Source organism: Mus musculus, chromosome 5 (genome assembly GCF_000001635.26).
Source record: "Mus musculus strain C57BL/6J chromosome 5, GRCm38.p6 C57BL/6J".
Taxonomy (NCBI): domain Eukaryota; kingdom Metazoa; phylum Chordata; class Mammalia; order Rodentia; family Muridae; genus Mus; species Mus musculus.
This window is the reverse complement of record NC_000071.6, coordinates 139,020,357-139,041,348: the sequence shown is the minus strand read 5'-3', so window position 1 is coordinate 139,041,348 and position 20,992 is coordinate 139,020,357. Positions and strand designations below refer to the sequence as shown.

Here is a 20,992-nt window from a genome sequence, read left to right as displayed (position 1 = left end):
AGCTAGGTCACTGCAAAGCCCCTCTCTGCCTCTGCCTCTGCCTCTGCCTCTGCCTCTGCCTCTGCCTCTGCCTCTGCCTCTGCCTCTGCCTCTGCCTCTGCCTCTGCCTCTGCCTCTGCCTCTGCCTCTGCCTCTGCCTCTGCCTCTGCCTCTGCCTCTGCCTCTGCCTCTGCCTCTGCCTCTGCCTCTGCCTCTGCCTCTGCCTCTGCCTCTGCCTCTGCCTCTGCCTCTGCCTCTGCCTCTGCCTCTGCCTCTGCCTACCTTTGCTTCTGCCTCTACTTCTGCCTATATGTGCATGGTTTAAATATTCTGAAATGTGTTTTGGTTTATTTAAAACTCTGGTGCCAAATACTGGCTGCCACCTTTACAGTTACTTCAGTTTTCACCTAAGATTTATGCTGTTAGGAGGTAATACTGTGGCAAATCTGGTTTTCTAACCTTGGAATGGTACACATTTAAATGCTACTGGTGGGGGTGGGGGTGGGCTGTGCTTAAAAACATGTAGGAAGAGAGGGAGAGAGAGAGAGAGAGAGAGAGAGAGAGAGAGAGAGAGAGAGAGAGAGAAGAGAGTAGGATGGTGCTGCGGATCCCCAAGCCTTGTACATACTAGGCAAGTACTCCATTGCTTAACCCCAGCCCCTCCCTGGGGGATTCTAGGCAGAGGCTCTACCACTGAGCCACATCCCCGCCCCTCACTGGGGGATGCTAGGCAGAGGCTCTACCACTGAGCCACGCCCCAGCCCCTCACTGGGGGATTCTAGGCAGGGGCTCTACCACTGAGCCACATCCCCGCCCCTCACTGGGGGATTCTAGGCAGGGGCTCTACCACTGAGCCACACCCCAGCCCCTCACTGGGGGATTCTAGGCAGGGGCTCTACCACTGAGCCACGCCCCCAGCCCCTCACTGGGGAATGCTAGGCAGAGGCTCTACCCTGAGCCATGCCCCTCACCTGAAGATGAGCATCCTGACTGCAGCTTCTATTGCACACAGTGTTCCACATGAACATACCAGTGTCACTCTGCACCTGTTTCTTTCTGACACAGACTATAGTTTCACTCAAAAAATGACCTTATTCCCCAGTGGATAATGTGCATTGCTTCATTACTGTGAAGAGACGCATGTGACCAAAGTGACTCTCAGAAAAAGAAGCATTTAATTGGGGCTTGCTTGCAGTTCAGAGGTTTAGTCCTTTATCCTCATGGTGGATAGCGTAGCGCCATGCAGGCAGCCATGTAAGCTGAGAGCTGTAGGATCTGGATTGGATGGTAGCTGAAGAAAGAGACTGGGACTGGTTTGGACTTTTGAATCTGCAAAGCCCAAGTCTAGTGACACCCTTCCTCTAACAAGGCCACACCTTCTCCAACAAAGCCACACCTAATCCCTTTCAAGTAGCACCACTTCTTAATTAATGACCAAGCACTCAAACGTAGGAGCCTTTTGGGCCATTCTTACCCAAACCACCACACAGTCCAAGCTGGCCTCGAACTCACTATGCAGTCAAGGCTGTCATGAAAGCTCTCTGATCACAAGTGCTGAGATTAAGGGCATGAGCCAATATGCCTGGTTAAAGACATTTTAAAGAAAGCTGCAGCAAGCCACATGTGGCGGTATAAGTCTGTACGTCAGGAAGCTGAGGCAGGAGGATTATGAAAGTCCTAAAGTCAGGCTTGGCTACTTTTGAGACTGTATCTCAGTAAATGAGAGGGGAGGAGAGAAAGTGAGAAGAGAGACAGAGGAAAAGAAGAAAGAGAGGACCCACCGCTCTGGCTGGAACAGGACTTCGTTCTGCCCAGCAGGGTTCCCTGAAGCCTGGGGTTCCTTGGAAATGTGACCCTTTTGCAGTGTGGGCACGGCAGGGGATTTAAAGGAGGCACATTTCCCTGCTAACCTAGATCTAAAATGAATGCCTTTTTAAATTTTTATTTTTAGCAGCTGGCCTACATATGTAGCATTGAAGAGCAGGCCAGAAAGGGTTCTTTTTGCAGCTAGGCAATAGGGAGGGGGATATAGTTAAAAAGGGTGACCATGGTTTTCTCACAGAAAATGCCCACTTTCTTATGTTTTTCTTCCTATCTGAGGGCCGGGGAAGGGAAACTGTGTGCAGGATTCAGGGGCCTGCTGTGTTTATAAGCATTTAAAGGTAAACTCAGCCTCAGAATTAACTTTTTTTTTTTTTTTTTTTTTTTTTTTTTGCCTAAAATAGTAGCAAGTGTGTCCCTTCTGGATGCCAGAACATCAGTGCTGGTCACGGTGTCTCAAGCTTGTAAACCCAGCATCCAGAAGCTGAGGCAGGAGGACTGCTGTGGAACTAGCCATGGCTACACAGGGTGTGTCCTAGATTCATTTCTGTTGCTGTGAAAAATACCTTACAAAAAGCAGTTTAGGGGAGAGAGGGTTCTAGGCTAGAGCTTCTCACAGAGAAGTCACATTGGCAGGAGCTTGTGACAGCTGCTCACATCACATTCACAATCAAAGGCAGAGAGAGATGCTTAGCGCTCAGCTGGCCTTCTCTACTTTTACACAGTCCCATATCCAAGACTGGGGAATGGTGCTGCCCACTTTAGGCTGGGCCTCCCCACATTCATTAAGGCAATTAAGACAATCCCCACAGACAGGTACATAGTCCCAGCCTGACCTAGACAATTCCTCATTGAGACTCTCTTCTTAGATTATTTTAATTATTTACATTGACAGTTGACACTAACTGGCACACTATGAGTTCAAGCTCAACCTGGAATATATATTGAAGCCTTGTCTCAAAATAAAACAAAGCAAAATCCCAAGAAGCTCGGGAGATGTCTTAGGAGTTCAAATACTTTGGAGCCCAGCACCCACATAAATGGTAGGTGGGTGTGGGAGCCTGCCTATAATTGAATTCTCTGAAACTTGAGATGGGATCTCAGAGCAACCTAGCGAGTGAGAGACTAATCAGATCCATGAGTTCTGGATTCAACTGAGCGACCTGGACTCACTAAAGAAGGAGGAAGAGCAATGGATGCAATCCCTGACCCCAACTTTGGACCTCCACATGCATGTGTACCCAAGTAAACACACATACGCGTGCACATACACACACACACACACACACACACACATACTCAGCACCCAAGCCTTACTCTGCTTTGAGGGGGCTGCTTCTGAGTGGAACAATCCTACTTGATTTGTTGAGTTGTCCAAAGTATGCAGTAGTTGTGGAATTTGGCTGTGATTCTATTGTTTGTAAAACACACACACACACACAAACACACAAACATACATACTCAGTCTTTCTCTTTTGGAGAGAAAGTAATTTCTCTTTAAATGAATATTGACTCAATATTTAGTACCTACTATTTACACCATAGAGTCAGTGCTGTTTTCAAAGTGCATCTCCCAAGAAAAAATTAAATAGGAGTCAAATGTATTTTACTTTATATTTTTGTGCTGAGGATGGAACCCAGGGCCTGACATAGGCTAGGCAGGTACTCTACCACTGAGCCACGCCCCAGCCCCTCACTGGGGGATTCTAGGCAGGGGCTCTACCACTGAGCCACGCCCCAGCCCCTCACTGGGGGATTCTAGGCAGGGGCTCTACCACTGAGCCACGCCCCAGCCCCTCACTGGGGGATTCTAGGCAGGGGCTCTACCACTGAGCCATGCCCCCAGCCCCTCACTGGGGGAGTCTAGGCAGGGGCTCTACCACTGAGCCACGCCCCAGCCCCTCACTGGGGGATTCTAGGCAGGGGCTCTACCACTGAGCCACGCCCCAGCCCCTCACTGGGGGATTCTAGGCAGGTGCTCTACTGCTAAGTTCCATCTTCAGACTTACTTCTTCTTACTTTTTCTTTTGACACAAAAATCTCTGTAAGTTGTGCATAGTCTCTCGAACGCACTCTTTATCCTAGGTGTGCCATGAGTGTAATACTCCTGTCTTAACCTCCTGAGTAGCTGGGATGCAGACCTGTGCTACCCCAAGCATACAGAGAACATCGTGGTAGAACCTAATGTTGAGAGGGAGAGGTGCCAGCCCCTGTGCTGAAGAGCAGACCTGGCATTTCAGCATGTTGTGGTTCCCACCGCAGTATTATCTGTCACCTCTGAGGAGCATAGTCTCAGATCACCCCAGGGATCTGAGAACCGGGCTTCCTAAGAAAACATCCAACGATTCCATGGTAGCAACGTGTGGCCTGTGACCCCTTGTACCTTCCTGCAGAATCCCTGGAGAAGTGGGAACGCCTGACTGTAGCTGATGCCCTGGAGCCTGTGCAGTTTGAAGATGGAGAGAAAATTGTTGTGCAGGGGGAGCCTGGAGATGACTTCTACATCATCACAGAGGTGAGTCCTGTGTGGGCCGCTGATGCCGTGAGTCCACGCTTGGCAACCTTAGTGGAAGCCGGTGCGGCTTTGGCTTAGTCTCTGCTCACCTTACCTAGCACCCCCACTTCATCTCACATCCTCCACATCATCCCCCACGTATCTAAGTGGGGAAGTTGGCATGATAGCCTCGCACCCTGCTACTGGGCTGTTTGTTGTTGAGATCATTTGTGTCTCCTTAAAAATGATAACAGGTGTGATGATGGCATTGCATAACATATATGCACATAAACACAAACACACGCATATGCACATACACACATATACACAGAAACATACACACACAGACACACACATATACACACACAGAGACAAACACACACAGAAACATATACATACACACAGATGCACACACAGATATAAACATACACATATACTCAGAAGCACACACATCCAGACACACAAACATATGCATATACATAAGCATATACATACGCACAAACACAAACATACATATACACTCATAAGCATACACATATACAAATACACACAGAGACACAAACATGCACATACACTCACAAGCACACATATATACTCATACGCACACATACATAAACAAACATACACACATACACACACACACACAAATACACACATACACCCACGTACCCATTAACATACACACACACAAATGCATGAATGTAATAATAAATGTAAAGAGGAGAGACGATTGGAAGCACGGGTAAAGCAAATGGTTGTTCTGGTCAAAACTAGAATGAACCCATTTCCTCCATCCCAGCACCTCAATGTCCAAGACTTAGATCTGTGTGCAGGCCAAGGCTAGACTCCTCTGTGTGTGTGTGTGTGTGTGTGTGTGTGTGTGTGTGTGTGTGTGTGTGTGCTGGTGGGATTGGCTCCACACAGACCTCTAACCCAAGAGGCCATCCCTGACCATTTTAGAAAGAAAGGTACAATCATGTCAGGGACATCTATGTGACGAGTCATCTGGCAGAAGAAGGTTAGTTCTCCGGCTCCAAGGACTGGGATGATGGCTGACATCCCAGTGGGAACTGTAGAGTTTCCAGAGTGCCTGTCACCTTCCCCTCCAGTGTTGTTTCCTGCCTCTTCCCCTCCTATAGTTCTGAAAGTCCTCTGCTCTGCATCGCTCTGTGATTGGTCATGGCTATGGGCTCTGTGTGATGCTCGTCTCGGAGTCTGTAGGAGCCCATCTTCAGGTTGAGAAGTGAAGGTACACTGGGCATGATGGTACACACCTATAATCCCACTGTTTGGGAGACTGAAGCAGGAAGATCGGGGGTCCTAGGCCAACCTGGGCATTGTGGAGTGGCCTTGTCTCCGTGAGGGAAAGAAAGGGAGAGAGAAGAACTCCAATGGAGTCAGGCAGCCCCAGCGACCCTCTTGTCTCTACTCCCCCAATCCTGGGCTTACAAGGATATGCTATGACACTTAACTTTTTATGTCAATGCTGGGGATCAAACTCAGGTCCTCAGGTTTGCACAGTAAGCACTTTGTCAGGTAAGGCATTTCCCCCATCTTCTCTTTGGCTTTTTCAAGGCAGCCTTACTCTGTAGATGAATTTGACCTTGAATTAGAAGTGGTCTGCTTGTCTCAGCCCCCTGAGAGCTAGACTAACAGGCACACCCCGCCCTGCTTTGTGTGTTTCACGTGTCCCTCCCCTCTCTTCATGTCTCTCTGGTGACAGGTGTGAGGTTTGACCTCAGGGTGCCCCTGATCTTCCAGAAGGTTCTGCTGTTTGGGGACAGTGTGTTGACTGCCAGTTACCTTGGGGGAATCTCAAGCAGTGGGGCTGGCCTGGAACCACCTTCTTCATAAGCCCCCACCATGCAGAAAGGTTTCTAAGAAGGCGTCTGCTTCCCAGGGTGGCCTTGGCATCAGTCAGCTTGAGCCTTCATTGACTGGAGATGAGGGAGAGGTTGGGCCTCATTCACATGAACAGTTATATTGTCTGGGCCTCTGGGATGTAACCCAACCCCAGGGGAAGGTATACTTTTCACAACCTTATAAAGTGTGTTTGAAGTGGTCTCCTTGGCAACGTGGCTTTTTTTTTTTTTTAAATACCCTTCTTCCTCTGTGATGAACTGAATCTGGAAAGTTAACCCACAGACCCCAAGTCCACGGGGACCAGAATGCATTGCTGGGGACTGTGCAGCTTATTCACACGGCTTGGGGGAGGCTCCGGCCACATCTAAGGCAGATGTGCATGGAGGGTCAAGCCCAGCTCCCTGCGGCTATGTCTGAGCTCCTCTTCTTGAGGCGTGAAGTCTCCTGTTTCTCTCACACCTGGGCTGCCCCTGCCCTGCCCCTGCCCCTGCCCCTGCCCCTGCCCCTGCCCCTGCCCTGTCTCACAGCCACATCTCTTGTGGTAGTTATCACACCGTCCTAGTGTGGATTTTCTGAACTTGTTTTGTAAACTGTGTCCTTGAGAGCTAGACTAACAGGCACACCCTGCCCTGCTCGAGGAGGACACTGGCAGTCCTGGGAAGCCTAGCTATGAAGCCCACATCTCTGTCCCCTGTTCCCTGCCCCCCTCCCCATGTCCCTGAGCCCCAATGCTCTGAGAGCTATAGGATGTCATACTGGCTGCCTGTGTGTGCCTGGCTCCTGCTACGCCAACAAGATGTGATTGTTTCTGGACCTGATTTCCACACCACTTATGGGGACATCCAGAAGGGGATTAATACCATTGGCTCCTGGGAGCCTCGCTACCACAAGGAGAACAGGCCGATTAAGGAGTTGGAGCCAGCTTATGTGCTTCGTAGAGGCATCTGCAGGGCTGCACCCTCCGAGGCCAAGTAGCTTGTTTCTCTTTGCTGTATTCACAGTGGCTACCCCTGAGCAGGATGGGAAGCTGCCAACTTCTCAGACACCTGATCCTCAGAGCTTCTAGAAAACACTCAGCAGGCAGGGCAGGAGCTGGGCGTGCCTCCTGCAGACACACCCACCGGTGGGAGCCAGGCGCCTAGGACACAAAGGTGGAAGTCACAAATCCGGGTGGTGCAGGGTCCCTGCTACTGTCTGAGCTCACTCCCTACTGTGTCACCTTCCTGCCTCTGTTCCCCTGGGGTGAGCTACCCTGGGCCAGGAGCCCTTGAGATAGGACAAAGCCTCTGCTGGGTCTGGGCCCTGTGTTTGGCAGGACACAGCTTTGGCTGGCCTCCTAGTAGGGGGTACCCTGGGCCTGGGCTGGGCCTGCCAGGACCTGCAGGCAAGGATGACCTCATCTGGATCCAAGGTCTCCCACAGCTCTCCAGGAAAACCCAAGAGGAGCTGGACAGGAGCTGGGTGGGAAAAGTGATTTCTCAGCAGCTCGGATTCCAGACCCGCATTCCTCAATTCAAGCTGCCCCCACCCCCACCCCGCCCACTGCCCAATTCCTGGGCCCTGATTGTGTGGCCAGGGAAGCAGCTGGACCAGGAAGGATGGCTTCCCATAAAATCTTAAGACTGAAATTGGGCAGCATGGGAAGTGTTGCCATGGGAACACGGCATTGGATTTATCTCCCCGCTTAGCAAATTAATTTTATGAATGTCCACAGTGTTGAAGCGACTGCAAAACAACACATTTCTCAGCTAGCCCCAGGCCTGGGAACACAGACCTAACATCAGAGTGCCTGCCTCCCTGCTGGGGTGTAGAGATTACCTTTGCAGGAAGAAGGAAGGCCAGATAATCACTGCATGTCCCTGGGGGTACCTGAATGCAGTGTAGACTAACCCAAGGTTAGTCTGGACCAGTGCTGGCTCAACTGTGCCAGGCACCGAGGCTCCCCGGGGTGTGTTTATGCCTCAAACTCACTGTCCTTACTCAGTGTCACCTCTATTCTCATGGCTCCTTGAGCTGTCTTTAATGTCATTCAGTTGGTTCCTATGTTCCTCTCTTTGGGAATTGTTCCTGGAGAAGGTTTAGGGGCCTGCAGGAGCTGTGTGGAACCATGCTTCAGATATTTCTCTAGAGTTAACTCCCTTGGCTTTAGGTGTGGCAAACGCCAGGCAACCCTTCTTCTGGAAGAGGTTCTAAGGGAGCCAGACATTGTAGAGAGACACAACGGAGGTGGGGCAGGGTTTTGGAAAGAACACTGAATGCCTGGAACACAGGATGTCTCAGACGTGCAGGCAGGAACTAGATCTGGGGAGTGAGGGTCTTAGTTCCTAGTCTGTGCTGGAACTGGCTGGGGGAGAGGGGAGTACAGAGAATTCTCAGGCAGTTGTTGAAGGTCTGCTAGCCAGGGTCTTTCAGGTAGTTTTATTCAGGATTTGAGATGGCCATTAGAGTGTGTGATACTTGCCAAAAAAAAGAAAAATAATCACACAGGGTCGTCTATAACAGAATGAGTTGAACAAAGGATCATGGCGGAAGCAAGACACTCAGGAAGGCAAAAGGTTGTCTCCAGATGACAGATGGGCTATGGTCATGAGACAAAGGCACCAGCAGATGTGGAAGAAGGGGATTGGGATTGCCGTGCTGACGTTCAAGTAGATGTTTCTGAGATAGGAAAGATGTCTTATAGACGGACGGTCCAAGCATTAGGTATCAGTTGTGTTGGAGCTCCTGATACTGGACCGCGTAGTAAAGAGGCTGAGTAAAGGACTCTTGAGAAAGATGCGGACTGGTCCCTCACTCTAATGTTGCATGTAAATATTGCTGGGTGCATCCGGCACGGGGAGCACATGAGGTTGGAAGTGCATGTTGCTGTAAGATTGTTGTTGGGTTGTTGATGTGTTGCCATGCACATTATATGTATGCTGCACGTGGCAGCAGTGCATGCTGCCTGAATGACCCAAACTCCTCTCATGAGTCAGCAGGGGTTATCCATTGCCTTAGGCTCCCAAGGGGCCTCTGAACACCCATATGAAACCTAAAGGTTTTACATCTGTCCCTGTCTTGGGGGACATGCTGGGTGTGGCTATCAGCTAGTTGCTCTGCCCTAACCCAGCCTGGGCTGGGGGAACATCCATCCTTAGTACAGATGCAACCTTCTTCTCCTAGCCTTAGGGCCATGTGGGTGGAGCCTCTTTGACCCCCCACTTCAGAGGAGTCGCAATGTCATGGGGGTTTGAGACTGCAAACGCAGTGTTTGCTAGCAACACTGAATTTGCCTCTGTGCTGACTGGAAGGAACTCTCAAGAGCCAAGCAGGGCTCAGAACCCCCCTGTGCCTGTTGATTCCAAGGTGTGGGGGCTTTCTCAGGGGTTGGGCATTATTCTCACCCTGTGTGTCTGGCACTGGGTGATCTCATTCACTAGTGTTTTTCAGCTTGTTGGCTGGACTCACTGTGACGAGCTGTCAGGATTCCCGGGAAGTCTGGCTTCATCATGCTGGCACCACTTGGTGATCATGAGTGCCCTCTGCTCAGACCTTATCCAGAAGGCCAGGGAAGCTCCTAACAGCAGAGCCCACCAAGAGGATTGCAGAGGACCATGGACTCTGATCCATCTTCTTTCTCATGGACAGCTAACATGGTCCTTTGAGTCAGCGGGACTCGGTGTTCCCTTTGCCCTGATGTGGAAGAACTCTTAGGGCTTGTTTGCCAAGGCCCCATCCTGGGTAAATCACAGTTGCATTCTCTTAGTGGCTGGATGTTGGGTGCTACAGCTCATAGGGAAGGAAGCAGGAGTGCATGCTTTTTGGATGCAATGACCATACCATCCATGATGGCTCACAGTGGATAAACTGACCTTCCAGATGTACACTATCCTTTGGTTCAGAGATTTCTTGCAGGATTCAGAGCCTCTGTAGCAGGCTGTTCTCTAAGAGTGAGCCCCTATCTAAAAGTTTAAAGAAAAAATGCTTGCCTAGCATGCACAACGCTCTGGGTTCTATCCCTAGCAGCACATAAACTGGGTGTTAGAGCACATTCATATGATCGCAGTACTTTAGAGGTGTAGGCAGGGGGATTAAAAGTCCTGTGTCATTCTTGGCTACATATCCAGTTTAAGGCCAGCCTGGGCTACATGAGACCTTGTATCAATAAAGAAGAGCAAGAAAACAGCAACTTGGAACATTCCTTCCCAGGCCAGTGTCAAAGGCATCACCACCAGTCCTTCTCCTTCTCAGAGCCACAGCAGCCCCCACATCCCAGGCCATCCATTGCAGACGCTGGGATCCAATTTCCCATCATCCTTGGCCTGCCAGCCACATGTGTCCCCAGCGAGACAGATGTGGAATGTATCTGCTGGCTTCCACAGTCCGGGATTACCCAACTGAGATTTCTGGCTCCTCAGAGGTGCCTTAAACACTATGCAGAAGTGGTTGCTATGAGGATACATGTTTTGCTGGGAAACCCAAACAGATGCACAAGCCAGTCTAGATAAGCCAGTCTGGACAAGTCAGTCTGTGGAGCCTCGAACCATTGCATCCCATGGCTGCCCACACAGCCCTTTGGCCCCTCTGTTGCCCTCTCTATGGGCCTTGGAACACCAGAAAGCATGACGATGCTGGACTCATCTTGGGAAGCTACACATAGGAACATTGTGCAGGGGTGAACAGTGGTCCTCCCAAGGAGCTATCTCCTGACCTCTAACCTCGGCTTCCCTCCCAACACTCCCATGCACTGGCCATTGCTTATCTACAGCCCCAGTGCTGTCTGGGACTCAGCTCAAAGACTTCAAATGAGGAATGGCTGTCAATAGCAGAGGGTAACCTCTACACCCCCAGGAAATGGGCTGGGTCCAGTCAGGGCAGAGACAACAGGAGTTGAGCTGTTGCCCAGCAGCCTGATGGGGCTGGTAGAGAGAACGTGGGGAGACCAGAGTAGGATACCGAGGGCATGAGGCTGGTCACATGTAGTTGGAATCCCAGTGATAAAATATAAATCAAAACAAGTTCACATTTTAAACATATCTACAAGGACAGTTTGGTGGTGTTGACTCTCATGGGGTGTGGCAGTTGCACGTCTGTCAGAGTGTCTCAGCTATTTGGAAGGTTGAGGCAAAAGAAGTGCTTGAGCCCAGGAGTTTAAGACAAGTCTTAGCAATATTGCAAGACTCCATAGCAAGTGGGCAAGCAAGGAAGCAAGCAAACATGTCTAGCACTCAGACAGACAGTACTCATGTGCACACATAATCTCACACACATGCAGAAAGCATGTGAGCATGTGCACCATTCTCACCCAGCACACAATCACATACACACAATACAAATCACACAGAGACCCAACACACAATCACTTGCACAAACTTGTCTGTACACCCCTGTGCACAACACACTCATACATGCGGATCCATTCACTCAGCACACAATCACACGCACATAGCCCACACACATACACACACACATGCACGCACACTCTTTCACAAAGAGCACACACACAATCACATGCACACTTAACACAAGTGTATATGAGCACAGTGCCTGTATTCAATGCACAGAACAGCAGGAACTCTCTCATGCACAGAGCATACCTGTATTGCATGCACACTTGTGTGTATGCAAATACCTACACAGTATCATATAGAAGCTCACATTCTTGTGCACATAGCACACACACTCTATGTTTACACAATACATGCACGTGTGCCCTTAAACAGCAACCACACTCTTGCGTACACATCATATACACTCATGTGAACACACACACAGCACACGGGGTTGCAGTCTGGGGCAGCTGGTAGATCTCCTCTGTGGCTGGAAGAGCTGATATCTGGGCATTGGGGTGGCTATGGATCTCTGAGTGAACAGCCAGATCCCCACAGGGCTCCATTTGAGTTTCTCCTATCTGGCAGGAGTCTTGTTGGGTGGAAAGGCTCTGTGGGGGACTGGCCAGTGCCCTCATCTCTAGCAAAGAAAATTAGTATGACAGAGACACAAAGCTGTGCCTACCAGGCACCTAATGTACTCTAGACTTGTAGATGTGGGACCTTAGTTCTAGGCTGTGTCAAATCAAAGGTCTACCCGTACATGCCCTGCCCAGCTGTGTTTGGAGAACAAGCTTGCATCCTGGGAGCAGGATCTCCTGGGTTCTAAGTAGGAGTAGGAGAGGGTATATTTAATCTATAAGGGTGTATAAATGGCATCCACGTCTTGGGACTCACTTAGTCAAGGTGACTACAGGGCTCAAGACACCATGGCTGGTTGAGGAGAAGGGTTTCAGGCACATCCAGCCTGGCAGGACATGAAGGGGCAAAGTTAGTTGTAGCAGCACCCTCTGAGGAGACCCTCAAAGGCTGCAAAGAATAGATGGAAGGTGACCTGCGAACTCTTTGTTAGTTGGGCAGGGGTGGAAGAAAGTCAGATGGCGTGGGGTAGGGTAGAGGTGACAGGGACAGAATCCCTGGGCTCAGTGACTTCTGGATGGCAGGGGTTGTTGGGTGTGTCAGCCCAGACAGGGGAGATCAACAAAGGGGGTTTCCATCTTTGGAAAAGTCATCAAGAGGGGTCCATCTGTAGGATGGGTCAGCAAGGGGGTCCATCTATGGGGGAGGGTAGCAGGGGTGGGGCACTAGTCATAAGGACAGTGGGCCATCAAAGTGGGGAGGTCAGAGAAGATAAAGGTCACTGATGATGGTGGCCAGGATGTGGGTGCTTTGGTGGAGGTCAGCAGGGATGGAGCCACTGATGTGGAGTCATCTGGGCTGGGAGTTGTGCATACAGGGAGCTGGATGGTCTGAGGATGAGCTGGGATATGTGTTCAGAAGCAAACACTAGGCCTTGCCCAAGAGGCAAGGCCCCGGGCTCCACAGATGGCGTTCACAGGCTCATGCCCACCCCCAGGAAGCATCGACCCAGGGCAAGTCTAGTACACTAGCTTTCCCTCTGCTTGGCTGAGTTTTCCTGAGGCTGTCTGTGTGCAGGGCTGGCGTGCAGCCTGCCTAGCAAATGGTGAGGTGCTACCTGCACACCGTCTCACTCTGAGGCCTCCACCATTGTCTTGACCCCTGCATGCCATGTCTACATGCCCTGGAGTTCTGGAGCTTCATTAGAGCCACTGTTTATACACCTGCTGGACAAATCCAGCCTTGGGATATTTATGACAGAGACTGGCTCTGCAGAAGAGGACCCTCTCACACAAAATTTGACTGCCTCGAGCTATGGTCCCCAGGCCCTCGCTGGCACCTGTCCCTGTCCTGAGAGCAGCCGCGGCGCCAGAATCCAAGTTAATGTCTGTTTTCCCACTGGAGCTGCTGGGCCGTGCCTCCGCCACAGCCCAGACCTCACGGATGAGCCATTAAACACTGGCACAAAAGCTGACCCGGCCGCCCACCGGGCTGGTGTGTTTGCTCAGTTGTCAAAAGGACAGACTGTAGCCAGCCATGTTACAGACAGGCAGCCGAGCAAGGCACGAGGGGAGGGCGGAGCAGGGCACCTTCGCAGATGAGAGCCCAGGCTCCTTAAGGTAGGAGAGGCTACTCAACCAGCAGGACCTCCAGGGGGGGAAAAATCACATGGTGGGGGGAGGGGCAGCAGGCTAGCTTTGCATGGGGTGGGGGTGGGGGTGGGGGACCTGCACTTGGAAGCAGCTTCCACATGGGAGGCTGTTAATTGTGGCAATCACTGTACTGCAATTCTATATGTGCAGGGTTGTGAGTTCAATCTCCAGTGGGGGGGGGGGGGAGACCTTAAATGTTTAAACTAGATGTTGTGGCCTGTCTATTGGTCTAGAACCTGGGACGCTGAAACAGGAAGGCTGGAAGTTTTAGGCCAGCCTGGTCTACAGAATGAATCATCAGCATAGTGGGCCTTGTCTCGTAAACCAAAACCCAAGCCAAAACAACCAAAGCCAACACACTTAGAAGCTGAGCGTCACCCTTGGCCAGGCTGGGCTGTGGGAAGCTGGACATGGGAGCCACCCTGTAGTCCTAGCCCCTGTCAAGCTGCAACAGGAGTATTAAAAGCTTGAGGGTAGCCTGGACTACGGCAAGCTCCTGTCTCAAAAAGAAGACCAGGTCTCTGGAATGTGTTCCCCAGGCGGAGGCAACCTCCAGGCTCTGTCTGCACCTGTGTGTTCGAGTTTGCAAGTAGTACTCTGTCTTGGCATCCACGCAGAAGCCGATGACTGACTTGTGCACACAGCAGCTGCAGGCCAGGCCTGAATCCCCGGAGTGGGACATGTCTCATGACACCGAGGACAACCATCTTCCTCCTCATTACTCGTGGGCTCATCTCCCCTCTCCCAGGAGGAGCTGTTTCTGGGGTCTCTGGAGTAGGCAGATCTTATTCCTGTAGGGAATGGGCTACCCTCCATTCATAGCCAGGGAGCAGCTTGTGTGGATAAGCCCCAAAGGGTCCATGTGTGTGTCTGCATTCTCTTGTGGGTACTGATTCCCGTGTGCATGCATATCTCCACATGCATAGGAGTGTGTCCCTGTGGCCATGTGTGTCCTCATGTTCGTGACTGTCCCTGTGTCCCCGTGGGCACGCTTGTTCCCATGGGCCCCAGGCGTGTCTGCAATGCAGTCTTCTGCACCTGTCTCCAATTGCTTGTGTCACTTTTCATTTATGGGTGGTGAGACCCATTTCCATGTATGGAAGTGGAACTAAGATTTCTTTTAAAAGATATTTCTTTAAATAATGCAAAAAAAAAAAAAAAGAAAAAAAAAGACTTCTCCTGTTCCCTGTTTTGGGAGAGAAGGGTCGGTAGCCTCAGTGCACAGAGTTTGTGTGTGTGTGTGTGTGTGTGTGTGTGATTGTGGGTGATTGTGTGTGCATGTGTGGGTGATTGTGTGTATGTGTGTGTATATGTGTGTGATTGTGTGTATGTGTGTGATTATGTGTATGTGTGTGTATGTATATGTGTGTGATTGTGTGTATGTGTGCATGTGTATGTGTGTGTAATTATGTGTGTGTGATTGTGTGTATGGGTGTATGTGGGTATGTGTGATTGTGTGTGTATGATTTTGTGTGTGATTGTAGGTATGTGTGTATGTGTGTGTATATGATTTTGTGTGTATGTGATTTTGTGTATGTGTATGTGTGTATGATTGTGTGTGTGTGTGAGTATGTGTGTGTATGTGTTTATGTGTGTGTGATTGTGTGTATATGTATGTGATTTTGGGTGTGTGTATGTATGTGTTTATGTATGTGTGATTGTGTGTATGGGTGTATGTGTGTATGTGTGATTGTGTGTGTATGTGTATGTGTGTATGATTTTGTGTGTGATTGTGGGTATGTGTGTATGCATGTGATTTTGTGTGTGATTGTGTGTGTGTGAGAGTATGTGTTTATGTGTGAGTGATTGTGTGTATATGTATGTGATTTTGTGTGTGTGTATGTGTGTGATTGTGTGTGTGTGATTATGTGTGTGTATGTGTTTATGTATGTGTGATTGTGTGTGTGTGTGTATATATAGCTCCTCCCCATTAAGTCTCACTTGGTGTTCACAGGCAGGGTGTTTCTCACACATATGCCTCTTGATTCCTCACTCCTTTGCTGGTCTCTGGCTGGTTTTGGACTCAGAGGGACTTGAGCTGGTATAGGCTCCAGGCAGGGATCTTAAGTTGGGAGCCTTTCTTGTGCCCCTCAAGACGAATGCAAGTGCCAACACTAAGCTTGCCCATTCTCCATGCTACCCCTCCTTCACCCTCATCGTCTCTCTGCTCCCACCCTGGCCTGTTGCTGGCTGTTGCTCACTCTCTGGAGAGTTTCTGCACTGATGTGTGGTAGCCCTTGCTGCATGGTCACTTTGAGGCCAGACCTGGTTGACTGTGCTCCTAAACTACTTCCTCAGTATCCCTGATGTCTGAGCCCATAGCTTGGTTTTCATTGGATGTCTAAGGATCTCTCCAGCAGAGGTGAGGGTCCCAGTCACTGCTTAATTCTCGCTGGAGAGGTGGAAGTTGTGAGATGGAGGGGCTTCAGAGCCAAGGTTGTAAGTGATGAGCAGCCATGAGAACCAGCTAGGCAAACACTGTCTCTTCTTGGTCTCTTCCCAGAAACTGGCTCCTAAAATGGGTCTGGTTTCCCTCAACTCCACCTCTGAAAGCCAAGCTTCTCAGTTACGAGCTACCATGTTTTGAATCTTAACGGACATCTGGGGAAGTGTCCCAGGCATGGCTTAGTTGATGAGGGGCTTGGTTTATAAACAAGAAGACCTGCGTCTGATCCCCAGGACTTGCCGAAAAGCTGAGTGGTGGCGAGTGCCTATTATCTCAAAACTGAGCAGATGGAAACAGGAGGATTCCTGGGGCCTGCTGGCCCGCCAATCTAGCTGAACTGGTGAGTTCCAGGTTCAGTGAGAGAGCCTGTCTCAAAAAATAAAGTAGAGAGCGGCTGAGGAGGACACTCAGCCTCTCATCGCCACAAACGGGGTCTGTGAGACATGGAAAGAGGAAGCCTGGGACATGGCCTTGTAGAAGTGGGTGCCACATGGCCCCCCACTGGCTTCCTTCTTAGGAAAGTCACACTTCCCTTTTAGTGTTGTAGGAAAAAAATTTTTTTAAAGTCACAGTAGTTAAAAGGGAATTTAGTGTCTGTAAGCAGACCCTGTCATAGGCACCCAGGAGTGGCAGTTCCCTGCACCACCTCTGGGCTGTCTGCTGCAGATCTGCAGGCGGACTGGAATCTTCCACTGAGGATCTTGGAGACTATGAGCCAGCAATTTGGTATGGGTGTTTCCCAGTGTTGAGGTCTCAACGTGTCTTCCAGGATGTCTGTCTGGCCATTTCCACGGCTTCTAGGGACACAGGCTGGATCTTGAGTTGGGAGTGGTTTTGTTGTTGTTGTTGTTGTTGTTTTCTCCCTAGGAGCTTTCAATGACAGGAGACAATAGCCTGTCTCTAGTGTATCTGGGAGTGTGTAGACGGAGCAGAGTGCTTGCTCACAGACATGGGGCTTTACGGTGAGGATGGTCAAGCTCCAGGCAGTGCGTTAGTCAGGGCAACAAAAGAGCTGCTATTACAAAGAGTCCCGCAGCAACACAGGAACCCACAGCACAGGTTTCGGGCCAAGCCCCTCTTCCTGCAAGGATGCCAGGATGCCTAGCTCTGTGTAGGAAGCATGGAGTCCCCTGCTGACACCCTGCTCTCCCATTGGCACTTTCACCTCTTCCTTGTTCCCACCTCATCCCTACACAGGAGGCTTCCACATTTCTGGTTGGTTCCCTTTATCCTCTGGAGCTCAACACCATGGTCACTGTGTCTAAGCCATGCCGACTGTACCTTTATGGTCCCTGTGTCTGCACCTACAGTTTGACTATCTGTTCTGTCTCCTAACGTGGGTTGTATGCTGATCCTTTGAGGGCAGGGCCATGCCTGGGCATTCCCCACGCTGGAGAGATACAGGGCGTACTGTGGCCGCTTCTCTCTTCCAAGCCTTTGCATGTAGAGATTTCATGGACATTTCATCCCTGTGGACATCTTTCTTGGTTGTTCCTGTGACCATCCCAAGCTCACATATGAAGAATCTGAGGTGCATGTGGGTTCTCTTTATTTACTTGCTAGTGATGTAGAGATGGCATGTGGTGACTCCCAGAGCCATGAGAGCTTCTGTGCCAGCTGAGAGGGGACTGGACATGTTGCTGAGGTCCTAGGACAGGAAGTAAGAACAATCTGGGATCCCTAAGGTCCCCAACTATTTCCTAGGTCTGTGACTAGGTGGCTGGTTTGTTAGCATGTAGCAACGTTGAGTTGGCTTTCTGATTTTTTTTTGTCATTGGTGTGTGTGTGTGTGTGTGTGTGTGTGTGTGTGTGTGTGTGTGTGTTGCTACATTGTTATATAGCTCTGGCTGGCTTTGAAGTTGAGATCCTCCTGCCTCTGTCTGAGAATACTGGGATGAGGGGTTGGTGAGATAACCCAGTGAGTTAAGGCAACTTGTCACCAAGCACGATGACCTGGATTTGATCCTCAGGGTCCGCATGGTAGAAGGAGAGAAGTAAGTGCTAGGGCTCAGGCTCCTCAGGCCAGAACACCGCACCCTGGCTTTGTGTTTACCGGACATGTGTATGTGTCTGGAGGTGGGTTTGAGTGTGGGGGGAATGTGTGCGCATGCATATAAAAGTGAATGTAGAGGCTGTCCACTTTGTTTTTAAGACCAGGGCCTCTCACTGGCCTAGGGATGGACAGCTAAGGCTAAGCTGGATAACCAGTGAGCTCCAGAGATCCAGCTGACTGCCTTTATGTCTGCCAGGCGGCTGCCATGGTGACTAGGTACTAAACTCAGGACCTCTGGAAGAGCAGCAAATGCTCTTAACCACCAAGCCATTGCTCCAACGCAAATGGATTGCTTAAAAAAAAAAAGAGAGACATCTTATTATTATTTGTGGAGGGGGGCAGTGAATGTATAAGAACACTACCTAGTTAAAAGACACTGAGATTATAAGTTTGGGTCACCAAGTCTAACTCTGTGGGAGTACTGAGGGTCAGACTCAAGTCCTCAAGCCTGTGTAGTAGGCACAGACTAGCCTTTCCCCAACATCGCCTCCAGCCATGACTTTAAAGACAGGAAGCCCCACCTGTCCCCCAGCCTAACATGGAAAAGTCAGAGTACCTCTCCAGTGTGGGTTCAGGAGCTCACCACTGTGAGCTGTCCTGACAGGTGGGGCTCTCCTCTGTTGGGGCCCCTGGTGAGGAAAAGCATGCACTCCCTGCCCGTGCTCCCTGCCTGTGCTCCCTGAGCGCACTGCCTATGCTCTCTGCACACACTGGCAGCCCTGGAGTGCACTCATGTTTACATGCCCCACTCCATCCATCAGCCAAATTCGTAAACATGCAGAAGCCCGGGAGCCAGGTTGGGGATCCAACTGCGGGGACTGCTCAGGGTGTCTGGGGACTCCAGGCACTGTGGGCACCAGCTGCTGACCTGGAAGTCACTCATTTAGCCAGGCTGTGGCAAGATTGGGTGTGAGTGAGCCTGGATGATGAAGTCCACCTTGCCATGCAATGCTGTCTATGCCTAGAGAGTGAACTTGTGGGGCGGGCACCACGATATCTAGGCATGGTTGGTGGCCCTGGAGACCTAGCAACACCCACACGGAGGCCCTGAGGAGTTCCCAGGTTGCAGGAACCTCTCAACATCCCTGGGCCTCAGTGTCTGTGGATGTTAAATGGGATACAGAAGTCCCTAGGCAGTTGCCTGCCTCAGGGATCTGGTTGGTCAGAGTCTTTGGGAGCTGAGCTAAACGCTGGCTCCTCAGAGGTAGGTCCCATACACTGTGATGCTCAGTGTCAGAGTCCCTGTGTTGTGTTGTGTTGTGTTGTGTTGTGTCGTGTTTGGAAAGGGGTCTCATGTAGCCCAGGCTGGCCTTGAATGCACTGTGGAGCTGAGAATGACTTTGAATTAACTTCCTATCCTTGCACCTATCCTGAGTGCTGCCATTACAGATTCGGTCCATACCCGAACCCACCCCCAAGCTCTCTGTCTCTGTCTCTGTCTCTCTAGCTCTCTTCTCTCTCCCTTCCTTCCTTTTTTCTGTGTGTGTGTGTGTGTGTGTGTCTGCTACGTAGGTGTGGATGTCCAAAGAGGGCGTGGGCTCCCCAGAAGCTGACTTTTCAGGCAGTTGTGAGCCATCTGACAGGGATGAAAATCTTCTGGAATAACAGCAATTGCACTAAACCACACCATCTCTCCAGCTCAAATAGATGCCTTTAAAAATAAGATTGCATTTACTTATTTGCGGGGAGATGGTGCATGTGTGGCGGTTAAAGGACAACTTGTAGAAGATGGTTCTCTTCTTCTACCGTGTGAATCTCTCATTAGACTTGGCTGCAAGTGACTTTACCCAGAGCCACCTCAAAGTTCAATTTTTCCTGTTTTTCTCCTCCTCCCCTTCCTCCTCCTCTCCCTCCTCCTCTTCCTCTTCCTCCTTTTCCTCTTCTTCCTCCTTCTCTTCATCCTCTTCCTCTTTCTCCTTCTTGTGAGTTTTTTTGTTGTTGTCTTTGTTGTTTTGCTTTGGCCTTGTTTTTGTTTGATGAGCAGGATTTTTGGCTAAGGTCTCACTGTGTCGCCCAGGGTAACTTCAAACTCACAGAAATCCCCCTGCTTCAGCTTCCTAAAATTCTGGGATGCTAGGTTCACCATACTTGGCTAAGCTCTGCTGTCCTTGCTGGGAATTACTGGCAATGCTGAAGGGCATCTCTATCTTCTTGGCCCACAAAGGTGACAGGTGGGGACTCTAACTCAGGAAGGACTTACCTAAAAGGAGCCATGGTCCAGCCGGGTAGCTGGCCATCTCAGGTAGCTGGCTTCGTGAGCATGGGAGGCATTTGGTTGCCCAGACGCCTCGGGGTGCCCTGGCCTTGTCTTTAATGTTCCCAGGGGCCAGTGACCTGTTGCAGCTGCTCTGTTAATCATTGAGCCAGCTTCATCTGCAGACCCACTGCCCTCCTGGGAGTAAGGAGGGGCTGCATAGCTAAGCAGGTGTGTGACCCTGAGACCATGCTTCTCCCTGCCTCCCTAGAGCCCCCCTCAACGTGACTAAGACAGCTCATTGTCCTTAAACGGCAGTCCAAGGTCAGCTCTCAGCATTGGGACAAAGTACTGGCACCTTGGGGCCATCCCCACCACTACCATCAGGACCTCTGGGGAAGCCTCTGGGTAGGTCCCTATTGGGGGGGAGCTTCCATTGTGTCAGTAAAATCGGGGTTCAGATAGGATAGGCTTCTAGGTGTCTGGGAGGGTACACTAGCCAACCACAACTCAGAGCTCAGACTGCATGAGGGTTCACCTTCCAGAAGGCCTGATGGACCCAAAAAGAAGAGAGGCCAGCATAGTTAAGGATGGAAGCAACT

General features: G+C 50.5%; 1 protein-coding gene across 8 annotated transcripts in view; it reads left to right on the top strand.

Moving 5' to 3' along the window:
- Prkar1b (protein kinase, cAMP dependent regulatory, type I beta) overlaps window positions 1-20,992 on the top strand; it is a 133,400-nt gene that overhangs the window by 109,355 nt on the left and 3,053 nt on the right. For all 8 annotated transcript variants that reach the window (NM_001359101.1, NM_001359097.1, NM_001359098.1 and 5 more), the window contains one exon: window positions 4,194-4,315. In NM_001359101.1, the coding sequence (NP_001346030.1) occupies window positions 4,194-4,315 (122 nt within the window). The remainder of the gene's footprint in view (window positions 1-4,193; window positions 4,316-20,992) is intronic.